The sequence below is a fragment of the Ammospiza nelsoni genome, chromosome 6 (assembly GCF_027579445.1).
Source record: "Ammospiza nelsoni isolate bAmmNel1 chromosome 6, bAmmNel1.pri, whole genome shotgun sequence".
Taxonomy (NCBI): domain Eukaryota; kingdom Metazoa; phylum Chordata; class Aves; order Passeriformes; family Passerellidae; genus Ammospiza; species Ammospiza nelsoni.
In genome coordinates, this window is record NC_080638.1 from 20,104,542 (window position 1) to 20,117,974 (window position 13,433).

Below are 13,433 nucleotides of genomic sequence, written 5' to 3' on the forward strand. Positions count from 1 at the left end.
TTTTAATTAGAGATACTCTGGGCAGGGCCGTGCGCCGGGTGCGCAGCGACGCGGCCATGGCCGGGGCCGGGGCATCGCTCGGGCACCTCCGGCAGCGGCGGCTCCGCCCCACCGGGAGCGGCGGCACTTTCACTTTCGGAAGGGACACGTGATTTCCAGGAAAACGGGAGGGGCGGATAAAGGATCGGGAAAGAGGCGGCCGCCCCCAGCGCCGAGGTCACCACCCGGCAGATACGGCACGGCACGGCACGGCGGCTCTGCGGACCCGGCACTATGGCAGCGCAGGAGAAGGAGGGGTAAGCGGCGCCCAGGACCCCCGGCCCGCCCCGGGTGGCCCCGGTTCCCCCCGGTGACGGTCCCCGCCCGCAGGGAAGCCCAGAAGCTGCGGTTCGGACAGTGGCTGCTGAACGCCATCAACAGCGGGTGCTACCGGGGACTGCGCTGGATCGACTCTGCCCACACCATCTTCCGTGTCCCCTGGAAGCACAACGCCAGGAAGGACATCACCAGCAGCGACCTGGAGGTCTTCAAGGTGGGTGGCATGAGTGTCGCCAGCAGGGACGTGGAGATCCTCAAGGTGGGCGGGGTGGGGGTCGCCAGCAGCAGCCTCAGGGTCTTCGAGGTGTGTGGGGTAGGATGGTGACCAGCAGCAAGCTGAGGTCTTCAAGGTGGGAGCTGGGGAGATGGGGGAAGACCAGTCATCCCTGGAAACCTCCCTTCTCATGGAGCCATGGAGCCAGGGACCCCACGTTCCCCTCCCTGCACCCCCAGGGCTGGGCAAAGGTCAGTGGGCGGTATGAAGAAGGCTCTGAGGACCCGGCCAAGTGGAAGACCAACTTCCGCTGTGCCCTGAGCAGCACCCACTTGTTCAAGCTGGAACAGGACCATTCCAAGCGTGGTGATGACCCCCACAAGGTCTTCTCCATTGTCTCAGGTGAGCCTCGCCCCATGGAGGGGCTGTGTTGGATGGGGTGGGCTATCTCAGGGCCTCCCATTCCTGGTGCTCTCCTTTCAGCCACCCTCCAGGACAGCAAGGATGGAGATTCCAACATCCCCAACCCTGTGGTGGACCAGAAGGCAGCACAACAGCAGCTGCAGGTAGCTGGCTGGGCACAGCAGGCCGGGGAGGTCCCTGCTGCCACTCGACAAGCATTGCTCCTAAGCTGCAGCCCAGCACCTGGCCAAAATGTGGGCTGGGGGAGGCTGGGTGCCTGGCAACCACAGCAGTAAGATTCCATTCTCCTTCCCTTTCCAGCTGGAGCTCCACCCCCAAGACATGGCCTCAGCCATTGCTGTCCCAGGTAAGCACTAGTCCCACAATCTTTTTTGGGGGAGGACACCCACTAGGCTCAGCTGGGAGTGATTTTGTGGCTGTGAGACATCCTACCCACTGTGCTCCCCCTCAGGAAGCACTGACCCCATAGAGCTCTCGATTCTGGAGGAGCTGCTGCAGCAGTGTGACATCTCTCCCCGTGACCTTGACTCGCTGGCCCCATCCTGGGTGCCCGCAGGTGAGACCAGCTCTGCTCGTGGGGTGCAGGGTTGGTGACTGCTTGGGTGAGTGATCCCAGCACCTTCTCACAGGTGGTTTCCCTGCAGGGGACACTCCCCACCAGGACATTGTGCTCCAGCCTCACCAGGACACCCTGCTCCAGCCTTACACAGACACCAGCCAGAACAGCTGCTTCCCTCCCACGACATTTCCACAGTGGGTGCCCACGGTGGAGCAACCCACCTTGGACACCTACCAACCAATGGGCCTCATGCCACCAGAGGAGACAGGTGGGTGCCGTGGGACAGGATCTGGCCCTGGCTGTGGGAATGCCATAATGGGGTGGGAACAGGCCAGGGTGGCATCTGGAATGGTGATACAGTGCTGCTCATCTCCAGCTGCAGGGGCCATGCCACCGCTGTGCCACCTGACGGAGGGCACGGTCCCCATGCAGTACGCAGCAGAGGCGACAGTGTTCGTGCCCACCGCCAGCCCCGTGCCACAGCCACAGCTGCTGGTGGATAACACAGGTGAAGGTTATCAATTATTAATAGCTATAAATTATTATTAAGAGTAATTAACAGTTATTAACAGTTATTAGCAGTAAATATGCTTGGGGGGTGCTTTGGGGAAGGGGAACGTTTCGGTTTGGAGGATGCAGCTGCTGATCACTTCCTGGTGCAGATGACATCATGTCCATCCTGGATGTCACCATCTACTACCGGGGGAAGGAGCTCCACCGGGAGGTGGTGAAGGGCAGCCGCTGCCTGCTGACGTACCAGCACCCCAGCCAGCCGTGGCCCTGGCACGTGGTGCACTTCCCCAGCCCCGCCGGCCTGCCCGACCGCAAGCAGCGGCGCATCACCGAGGAGCTGCTGGCCATCGCGGGGCTGCAGCTGGAGCTACGTGCCCCCAAGGTCTTTGCCACCCGCCGGGAGAAGTGCAAGGTGTTCTGGGCCTTGTCCCGGCAGCTCGAGGGGGGCGAGGAGCCCCCACCCAACCTGCTCTGCCGGGACCAGGAAACGCCCATCTTTGACTTCAATGAGTTTTGCATAGGTGTGTAGGGGTGTCACGTAGTTCCCCGTGTGTTTTTACCTGCCCAGCCTGGTTTGGGGCTCATGGGAGCCAGCCCCAGCATGTTACAAGCATCCAAACCCTCCCAGCCCCTCTGTGCCCCCAGGCTCACCGCAAAGCTGAGCCCTGTTTTGCCTCACAGAGCTGAGGGACTTCCGCAACGGCCAAAGGCGGCGATCCCCTGACTTCACCATCTACCTCTGCTTTGGGCAGGCCTTCTCCAATGCCAAGCCTAAGGAGTCCAAGCTCATCCTGGTCAAGGTGCAGTAGCCAAAACCCACCACTATCCCACTGCTGCCCAGGGAAGGGGAGAGACTCATGGAGGCCAGGGGAGCTGGGACTCTGGGTGCCTGAGGAGGGGGACCCTCGAGGTCGAGTTGGGTGGGAGATGGAGGGACTGGGTGCCTGAAGAGGGACCCCTGGGGACTGAGGCAGGTGGGATTCTGGGTGCCCAGGGATGGGGACTCCTAGGTGATAGAGAGGTGATGGAGTTTCCTCAGGGACTGGGCAGGGGGAGCCTCAGGGGCCAGGGGAGGCGAGTTCTTGGGTGCACAAGGAGGGAGGCCCTCAGTGTGCAGTGGAGATGGAGATTTGGGAGCTCTCAGGATCTGGAGCAGATGGACATCTGGATACCCAAGGTGGGGGTACCTTGGGGGCTGAAAGAGGTGGGGGAATTGAATGACAGGGGAGGGAGACCCTTGGTGCCATGAGGGGCTGCATGACCAGGGTGGGAACCCTTGGGGACCAGGGAAAACATGGGTGGAGAATGGGCCAGAGAGCACTCAGGGTCTGGGTGGGATGGTGTGGAAGGCAGCTGCCCAGGGACAGGGACCCTCACAGGTTGGGGCATTCAAAGGGTGCCCCAGACATCTTCTCCCTCCAGGAGGAGAGGGTCATGCAGGTTTTGCAGCTATATCAGGCAGCTGCCCCTAACCCCGATGTTTTGCTGCTGCAGCTGGTGCCCAAGTTCTGTGAGTACTGGTACGAGCAGGTGCTGCAGGAGGGAGCCTCCTCCTTGGACAGCCGCACCATCAGCCTGCAGCTCTCCAACTCCTTCGACCTCATGGAGCTCATCGAGCAGTACAACATGCAGCTGGGCTGAGCCCTCCTGCCCCGCTCCCCATGGCCCTGGCACGGGCAGCAGGACCACTGGGCATGCCAGGCTCTGCAAACCAGCACCCCCCAACCTGAGGACGACTTCAGTGACCAGTCCTGGAGCTCACACATTCCTTTTCCTCTCTGTCAGCTTCTAGTGGGTGTTTCTGTGGAGTGTGGTAATTTACAGATGTATTTTCTTATTTTTTCCAAGTTAAAAGAAATATATATAGAAATGTAGTTCTCTCTTGCCTGGATATCTGCCTCTGCTATCAGTCTGAAATCTTCACCACCCCCTTCTACCCCCAAAACCATGGGAGCCCGTGCCCAGCCTTGTCTCAGCAAAGTCCCTGCTGGCAGGGGTGGGCTGGTATCAAAGAGCTTTATCAGCACCTTCTTCCCCTTAAATTTGAGTGGATGAGGTGACTTCCCAGTGTGAAGGGATGCATTTATCAATGCATTTATTCTCCTGCATAAAGGCTGCAAACATAACTCACAAGCAGAATGTGTTGAGGACAGCTTGGCCTGGGCTGAACAAAAGTAATTCTTCATTGAGCACCGCCCAGAGTTACTCACTGGAGATGTTCTGGAAAAATAAGGCAGTAAGTACAACATGGAACACCCAGACCACCAGCTCAGTGGTGCAGAGGGGGTGGCATCTCAGGGAGGAGTGTGGAAACCAGAGGGCTGCCTGAAGATGGGGTGTGCCCTCCCCAGGCTGCAGGCAACTGCACCCCCTCATTTCAGGAGCCTGGCCATCACTGTTGGTCCCTGGGCAAGGAGGGGTAGCAGTGTCCTTACCTGCCGAGTGACCTGGATGCTGCTGGGCCTAAAGGTGGTGGTTCCGTAGCTTGTCACGTAATAGTGAGCAGAGGGCTGTGCTGGGAGCTCCTCCAGTGGCCTGGGTACTGTGGGAATGGGGCACCCTTAGCCCCTTAGCCCCATGAAACCCTCAGCCCTCTTTCCCCTTAGCACAGCTGTGGCACAAACTCGGGACACTGGGCTCACCTTTGGGCAGGAGCAGCTCTGCACCAAAGCGGTGCCCACACGTCCCGCAGGTTTTAACGTCTTCCTTTGTCCTGTGGAGGAAAAAGCCCAGGAAAGAAGCAGCAGGAGCTGCTCTCAGCACTTCCCATGGAATGTGATGCCAAGGCTAATGGAATAGGTTTGCTCTTCCCACCCTGACCTGAGGTGCAGCTGTTGGTGGGACAGCTGCTGCCCTCCCAGGTGCCTGAGCACCTTCAGCTCCTCATGAAACAGGGACATGTCCAGAGTGAGCATTAGGTGCCTGAGCCCCAGAGTCTCAGCTTCTTCACCTTTCCCTCCATGCTCCAATTTCCCACACCAGTAAGTGTGAACACCACATGGGACACGAGCTGCTATGGTTGGGAGAAGGGCACTGTGGTGCCTGGTGAGTTTCATGATTAATTTCACGTGTCTTTTAGAAGCTGACCAGGCTCACCAGCATTGCAGTAGTGACCACTGGGTCCCAGCCTTGCCGGGAGGGCACAGTGTGTACGTACGTGGCACCTGTGCCATCCATGTCTGGCCAGAGGAACTCTGCGGGGCAGCCGGACGTTCGGCAGGGAGACTTCACACACACGTGCAGCCCCGGCCACTCCTCAGCGAGCTTCTGGGTGATGAGCACAACTGCCACGAGGAAATCCCAGGCAAACTGGAACCCTTCCAGGCAAAAAGAGAATGTCTCTTTCTTACAGCCTCCAGCCACAGCAGCCCAGGACATTCTGTGGTGACCCACACAACCCACAGCCTCAACTGTCAGACTGGCTCCATCCCCAGTTAACCAAACATCCATAAGGAATTTAATGATACATTGGAAGAGCTCCCCAACTTGGGTGGCCCCTTTTGCTTATCACTAGAAGATCCAGCCTTAGACTGTTCACTGCTGGGGCCTTCTGGGGAAGGACAACCCATTTGCTCCATGATGAGTATGAAAACTTGGCATTCCACTTTCATGTGATATCTCTAGAAGAGTCCTGAACAAAATTCCATGGATAAATGGGAAACCTTTAAGTGGACTGCTGGTGGACCCAGGCCAGGTTAGGGCATGTGGCAGAGGCCTCCTGGGACACTTCCCATAGGGTTGGAGGTGGCAGGAGCAGAGCTAAGGAGACACATGGGGTTGGGAGTCATGAAATACGGATCAGGATCTTACCTGTCCTTTCTGATGGCTTTCTGCTGCGGAGCTCCAGGTAGCTGTAGGCCCTCTGGTTATTCTCTTTGATCAGCAGAGGTTTGCCATTGCATACAAGCAGGCAGGTCACCTTGGCCACCCAGTGTGTGGAATAGAAGGAGCAAGCTTTCACCAGGAACCTACAAGGAAATTGCCCATGGCTTTCATCACTTTTCTCCTAGCTTATCCCTAATGCTGGAAGAACTGGAGGGACTTGAAAATATGAACCAAGTTTCAGTAAGAACAGACACCAAGTGAGGACCTTCCCCTACTGAAAGCTCAAGCAGCAGAAACAGCCTCTTAAACCAAGAGATCCTCCCAGAGTTGGCCATCTTGTCCTGGTTTTGTCTGTGATTCTGTAATTTTCTTCCTAACAGCCAGTACAGTGCCATGCTTTGGATTTAGGACAAGAATTATGTAGATAACACACTGATGTTTTAGTTGCTGCTGAGCAGGGCTTACATCAAATCAAGGGTTTTTAGGTCCTCAGGCTGCCCTGCCAGCGAGGGAGCTGGGAGGGGACAGCCAGGACAGCTGACCCCAAATGACCAAAGGGATATCCCATATGGAGTGGCATCACGCTCAGCATATAAACCTGGGGGAGAGCTGGCTGGGGGACCATTGCTTGGGAACAGGCTGGGCATGAGTTGGTTAGTGCTGAGCAATTGTTTTTTATTTGTATCACCTGTTCTTCTTGGGTTTAATTTCTCTCTTTGCTGATTTCCTTTTCATTACAATATTATTACTGCTATTACTGTTATTATAATAATTTATTTCAACTATTAAACTGTCTTTATCTCAACCCATGAATTTTCTTACTTTTCTGATTATCTCCTAGTCCAGCTGGCGAGAGTGAGTGAGTGGCTCTGTGGTATTTGGTTGCCAGTTGGGGTTTAACCACAACACCATCAGATAAAACTCTAGACACAAGTCCAGAAAACCAGGACAAGTTCCAAAATCTGGTACAATTCCAACACCCATAGAAACTGGAACATTCTTGGGTGAGACTGTGAGACCTCTGCCTGCCTGGATGGACACAGATTAGCCAAACACCCCTTGAGATGAAAGGGGAACCAGAAGGAGTGTGGCCTTTGCTCACAGCCAGGCAGTGAACATCACAAGGGGTTCACCCAGGGCCCTACACGTGTGAGGCACAGCTGAGCAGCCAGCCTGGTATCTTGACTCCCAGCCTCAGGCCTCAGCAGACACAGTCTCAAGAGGCCAAGGACTTGCTGAGAGTCATCCTGGCACTGCACCAAGCAAACTCAATCCCACCACCTCACTGATGGCCAGAAACCAGTGCTTACCTCTGGAAGAAGCCCTCAGGTATTTCAGGTGAGAAGTAGGCACGGATGTGGAGGTCCTCGGAGTGATCTCCTCCCCAGACCTCAGACACTTCCTCTGTCTGGTTCAGATAGGTTGGGAACAAGTACCAGGACTTGCCTTGGCTCTGTGTTGTCTCCCATGGCTTCCCAGGCACAAACTCCCTGGCCTGTGGGTTGAGTGCCTCAGTGTGCTTCACCTCCATGCAGAGCTCAAAGTGCTCCAGGAGGCTGAAGAGCTTCCCTCTCCCTCTGTGAGGCCTGGGTCCCATGATTTCCTCAAAGACATCCCGCATGCCTTCCGAACAGAGCTGGTGCTTCACCAAGGCACGCACAGCCTGGTGGCACAGCATTGCCTTGGACTTGAAGGTCCACACCCAGTTGGCCCTGTCTCTGATGGTGGCGTGTTCCCCGATCAGCGTCTCCAAAGAGATGCTCTCCAGCTGCTGGACGAGCTGGTGCCGCACCAGGAGCTGCATGGGAAGAGAAGGAGAGACAAGGTGGCAGTGAGAGGAGCCCAGCAAAGCTGCAGAACTTGGGCTCTACAGAGATGGTCCCGATCCCCACTCTCACCTTGAACATGGTTATTAGAAATGTAGGCTGGAGGAAGACGGTGCTTTCCAACTGCTTGATTTCCTCATACCACACGATGAGCCCGATGCGGTGGAGGTACCGCAAGATGTCCTGGAGGAGCTCTCTGCTCAGGCTGGCCAAGTTCTCACTCTGGGAGAGTTTGCTGAGCAGGTACTGGAGGTCCATCATGCCTAGAGGGAGATGCAGGAGCTCAGCATGCATCTATTAGACACAGCATTCCAAGGCAGATGCTTCAGATGCCACCAAACACCCATGTCACCTATGCTATCCCTGGGGAAGTAGCTGGGATCAGTGTGCTTGGTGACTGTGACCAAAAATGTTCTGCCTCTCCTCAGCTGTCCAGCTGACACCCTGAAACTCCCACAACTTTGCCTTGCCTCAGCAGTGGGAACAACCTGCCAGGACTTTCTGAAAAACAAAGCTAATACTGTTTTTTTTTTTCCTATTACTGTTTGAGGAAGCAAGTTTGTTTCTAGCCAGAAAACCCCAGACTGCCAGTTAAACCTCAGAGTGCCATTCAGCAATGTAGAGAGGCAAAAAAATCTGACTTATGTCCACAAAAGGAAAGCATTTCCTCCTTGTTCTATAATCTTACAGTGGCCAGAGGGGCCAGAGATGTCACTGGGAAATAATTAATAAATGTCACAGGTGGAATTAGTACCTGCTTTAGGTGTATAAGCAAGGGGCTGGAGCTGCCTGCTTGCTCTGCTAAGTCACAAGACACATGGAAAAAAGGTCTAGGCAAGCGTAGAGGCCATTAAATGAGGTTAGCAGGATGTAGATTTGAAAACCACATTGCATTAAAGCTGTGGAGTTCCTTCCTGCAAGATGCTTTTAATTGCTTTTACAGGGAAAAGGTAACGAAAAACATCACTGGAAAGCAAGACACCAGACCTGTGAGGCGTGCTCAGCATGAACACTGCAAGGTCTTCAGCAGTGACCCCACTGCCACACAGACAGGGCCAGAGGGTGCAGCAAGCACTGGGGAGCCCATCCCCAATTCAGGACAGCCCTGGAGAGAGCCCGTCCCAGGCACGGGACAGAAGCTCCTCCCAGAAAGGCGTGGCAGATGTGACAGAGCGCTCACCGTGGTCTGCCACCTCCTCGCTCCCTGCAATATCCGCGATGGCAGCTTCCACCTGCCGGTAGACGGGCGGCAGCACTCGGACAACCTCCGGGAAGAGCTCCTCGTTCCTCACATGCTTCAAAATAGTGGCCTCGAGCTTCCTGATGGCACGGTGATCCGTGCAGTTGACAGCAACGAAGTTTAAGATCTGGAAAAGAGGAAGCATATACCTGACAAAAGCACACCCAGAGGAGTTTTTCAGCCTGTGAGGTAAAGGAAGGACCTAAGGCCCATGAGGTCACCAGGGTGAGAGAAGCCACTGGCTCAGCTTCAGAGGCACTTCCTTCACACCTCTGTTCTAGAGCAGTTCCTGAAAATCACCTGGTCACCCCTCACACTCCTCCTCAGGCACTTGCTACAAGCCACAGGAGGAGATGCCCATCACCTACAAGGACAAGGACCCTGCAGGTCACAGCCAGGGGTTACCACGTTCACCCCAGCCTGGGGAGGGGCTGCAGCAGTGGCCTGATGCAATTGCACCAGGTCCCCTTAGCCAGTAGCACACTGGGCTGCCAGAGACAGCAGGGTGACCTCAGCCAGCCAGAGCCCAGGATAATCTCAGCCCTACGGTTAACATGCAGCTCTCCATCTCCTTCAGCCTCTCCCACTGGTCCACATAAAACTTGGGGTCCTCACTGCCCTCCAGGTTGTCGATGAAGTGAGCAAGGTTGCTTTTTCTCTCTGCCAGCATGGCTGTGATCCTGGCCATGATGTCATGTGTCTTCTCTGCTACCTCCTGCTCCTGGCAGCAGTCCACATGGGTTCCCACAGGAAGCACTACTGAGTTTGGGACTCGCATGGACAGGTTGTTGATCCAGAAACCAACGAGCTCCTTGAAAGTTTTGTCATTAGTTTGGTACCTGGGGAAAGGAGAAAAAGAAAATCCCAAATTCACATCTCACCCTCTGGATCTCCAACCAACTTCCACCAGTACAGGCCTGACCACACACTCTCCTGTCCCAGGAGCTCACTTGGACAAGAGCTCAGATCTCAGAATCTGAGATACAGCCCATAGACATGGGCTGTATCCAAGCTCATCTTTCAGTTCCCCATCCTTAAGCTATGGGGTATAGCAGAGCCAAACCCTGCTGTGGACAAGAGCATCCCTCTGTAGCTCCAAACCCAAGCCCCATACTCCCTCCATGTTCAGGGAACACCACATGATACAGAAGGGATCACAGGAATTTGCTTCTTGCAGAAAGCAAGTCCACTTAGATGAGGTTCAGCTGTCACATAAGGACTTGATACTTATTTTAACCCTTCCAAACAGATGCCTTTGGCAAGGTGATGACAGAGCTGGTGGATTAAAAGGTTGATCTGCAAAAATGGGGAGAGAGAGAACCAGCTATGCCAAATGGTGAGAAGACCACGCCTCAAGGTCCAGTGGAAATGGTGTGAATTTGTGCAATACAAAGTTTTGCCAGCTCCTTTTTAGTTTTCCCACTCTACCGGGAATCCAAACCAGCTCAGCACTTACATGTGAAGATTGATGACGAGGATGACGAGCGCCTGTGGGGTGATGAACACATGGTGAGTCATGTAGTATTCCAGCTGGCCAGCAAAATCCCAGAAGAGAAATGTGAAGTCCTCAATCTGGAACTCACTGATCTCTATCCCAACTGTTCGCTCGTCCTTGGGCACCAGTTTGGATCGCCCTTGCTTCAGGCTCCTGCAGATGGTGGACTTCCCTGCCAGCGAGGCCCCCAGGAACATGGTCTTGACCCTCTTGTCCTCCTGCCCCGAACCATGCTGAAGCTGGTTGAAGTAATTCCGGATCTGCCGAATGCCACCAGCACACACTTCACTGGGCGGCTCGCGGAGAGGGTTCCTGCTGGCCTTAAACGTCTTCAGGGACTGTCCCTGGAAGAGCTCCCTGGGGAGCTGACGGAGGGCGTTGTTCTGCACATGGAGCTCCTGTAAGCGTGCCAGCTGCAGGACGGGCTGCGGGAAGGTGCGGAACAGGTTGTTGGAGATGTTCAGGTACTGGAGGCTGCCCCCACAAGCTGCCAGGTCCCTGGGGAGGGCACACAGACGGTTGTTGTTCAGCCGCAGGTGCTTAAGCCTGGGAAGATGGGAGAAAACCCCCTCTGGGATGATCCGGATTTGGTTCTGATTCAGCTCAAGCCTCTCCAAACAGACCAGGCTCTGGATTTCATTGGGAAAGTCCACAAACTCATTCTTGGACAGTATCAGCTTCTTGAGGTTGCAAAGCTTAGAAATGCCAGTGATGCTCCTGAGCTTGTTCCTGTCGAGGTCAAGGCTCTCCAGCATGGAATTGCTCAGGACTGAGGGAGGGAGAACACGCAGCCTCTGGGTAGAGAGATTCACTTCATGCAATCTGTCCTCCTGCTCCTGACCTGGACATGTGGGACAGAGAAGGTGGTTAAAAGAGACTTTGACCTTTGGAATTGCAGACCATTTTTTCTTTATTTGCATGATTTTGGGATAATTTTGGCCAGCAAGGAAAAGCAGATGAGCTGGTTGAACAGCAACCACAATTACTGCTTGAACAGCTTCTGTGTCCTCTCAAGAGAGGAACTGAAGCTGAACATCTTGGCTGGAACTGAAGATGCAAGAACAGTTCCCACCAGATGTTGACCTGCAGCCCAAGTGTCACATTAACAGATTTGCTCTCATGCTTTGAGCCCTGCAAGAGCTGCAGCCACAGATGCATCTGCCCCAAAACTGGGTTTTCTAATCCCAGCAGTGGACTGCGGGGGCAGAGCCAACATCAGGACAGCTGCTCCCCAAATAACTCGCGCCCAGCCCATAGCTCGACCACAGCTATGGGGATGCACTGAGGCCAGGGCCAGCGAGTTCAGACACTTCCTCTGTCACATCCTGCCCCCTCCAGACGATGCTGTGATTCCCTGCAGGGATGCTCCCAGCCCTGGGAGACTGGGCAAAGAACACAGGGATGCTGGGGTTCCCCAACAGACAAGGAACACAGGCAGGACTGTGAACGTCCCCAGACAGAGAGTGTTTAGGGAAGAGAGATTTGCAGGTGAGGAGAGCGTCAATGGGATGGGGATCACACGATACCAGAGCAAAACATGGTTAGATTTGCTTTCCTCTCCCTTTTTCACTTCCTCCCATGACGCCAAGCATGGCATCCCCTTATGCAATGCACCCAGTTCAGGACTGACTCATCACTTCTCAGCATCACCACTGAAACGTGGGATATGCTCCAAGCCCAGCAGGAAAGCAAGCCTTCACCCTCTCCCACACGCCCAGTCTCTCCCTCAGGGACAAGCCAAAGAACTCCCACCACCACTGAGCAGTGAAGAGCCAGGGCAGCTACTCACAGGCTCTGGGCTGGGCCATGACTGCAGCGTGGCCCCAGCAGGATCCTCCCGGCGCTCGCCTCCCCCTTTCACTTCCTCCTCTGGTGCCGCTCCCGCCTCCCCCAGCTCGGCCAGAGAACCCCACCCTCTTTCTCCATCCAACCTCAGAGCAGCTCCCAAGAACCTGAACATTTCCTGGCCAGATGGCAGGGCCAGGGTTATGTCCCAAAAGCAGTACTGGAGGTCACCTATGGGACAACCATGGTGGCAGAGTAGGTCCTGAGTCAAATTGCTGGTGCAGCATCCCTCCCTGCCTGTGCTGAACAAGCTTTTGGCATCATCACACTTCCACAGGAATGAAACCTAAAAAGAGGTTATACTGTTACCAAACTACTGCATGTATTGAATAAATAAGATTTCTTCCCTTAAACAGGTAATAGCATCTGATCCAAGAGGGCCAGTCAGAAAGGGGAAAAAAACCCAACCAAGCAGTATACAGAGTACATTGTTTTCTAGAACATACCAGAAGAGGTATTTTTAGGTATGTTTCTCATTGCCTCTCCCAGGAGGCAGCTTACAATTTGATAATTTTATTTTAATGGCAGACAGAATGAAAGCACCAGTATTCTTGTTCATGTAACTTCAGTAGAAAGTTCATGCAGAAGGTGTAATTTTCTGTCTCAGCACTCCTCAGGCAATGGCAGGTGCAGAGGTAACAAATTTAACAGGTCTTACAGTGCAGGCACTCCTAACACATCCTGCGATAGGCTGCTGTCTTTACTGCCAGTTCAAGGGTAACATTAAACAAGAATTTAAAGCAGTGAAACAGCCTGAGGAATGAAATAGACTGACACTATCTTCCTGGTAGACAGTGTAGTTGCTTCTATTATTTGATCAATTTTTATTTTTCAATTATTTTTCCCACCACCTACCCTTTTTCATTCTGTATACAGACAAGTTATGGCAGAATTGCTCCTCTGAGACATTCAGAGGTGTCCAATTCCCAGCCTAAATGTATGCACAACTAGATCACATTCTCTCATTCTTGTACCAACAGTGTCATTAAAGTTTCTGAATTTTTATTTTGTCAAGAAATCTATCAGCTGTGTTTGTATTTACACCCCCACAGCCACGTTCCATATATCTATTCTAGCTCCAAGTTTAGCTTGAAAACTTCTCTGCCAGCTGTTCTTCTGCAGTTAGTACTGTGTCTTTTCCAAAAATCTGCAAAGCAACTCCATAGTTATCACTT

At 54.0% G+C, this 13,433-nt stretch overlaps 2 protein-coding genes across 8 annotated transcripts; one reads left to right on the forward strand and one right to left on the reverse strand.

Annotated features, from left to right (window-relative positions):
• The first annotated feature begins 171 nt into the window (after positions 1-171).
• IRF7 (interferon regulatory factor 7) lies at positions 172-6,657 on the forward strand. Of its 7 annotated transcripts, XR_009418598.1 has the most exons (12): positions 172-296; positions 370-532; positions 772-934; positions 1,016-1,098; positions 1,256-1,301; positions 1,407-1,511; positions 1,585-1,782; positions 1,891-2,022; positions 2,177-2,548; positions 2,709-2,827; positions 3,522-5,008; positions 5,107-6,657. XR_009418598.1 is itself a non-coding variant. In XM_059474041.1 (11 exons), the coding sequence occupies exons 1-11, from the start codon at positions 274-276 to the stop codon at positions 3,666-3,668; spliced, it is 1,551 nt and encodes a 516-aa protein (XP_059330024.1). In that variant the 5' UTR covers positions 172-273; the 3' UTR covers positions 3,669-6,657. The 7 variants fall into 7 exon arrangements, 6 of the variants coding, with proteins under 6 accessions (XP_059330024.1, XP_059330025.1, XP_059330026.1 ...); XM_059474041.1 differs by having other exon boundaries at positions 3,522-6,657; XM_059474042.1 differs by having other exon boundaries at positions 1,897-2,022; positions 3,522-6,657.
• Positions 4,400-11,333, reverse strand: LOC132074308 (malignant fibrous histiocytoma-amplified sequence 1-like). The gene is made up of 9 exons (XM_059474040.1): positions 10,375-11,333; positions 9,466-9,757; positions 8,859-9,045; positions 7,751-7,941; positions 7,163-7,650; positions 5,838-5,995; positions 5,185-5,344; positions 4,670-4,740; positions 4,400-4,569 (listed from the first exon to the last, which is right to left on the reverse strand). Exons 1-9 carry the CDS (start codon positions 11,331-11,333, stop codon positions 4,400-4,402), a joined length of 2,676 nt encoding a protein of 891 aa, XP_059330023.1.
• Between the last annotated feature and the right edge of the window lie 2,100 nt (positions 11,334-13,433).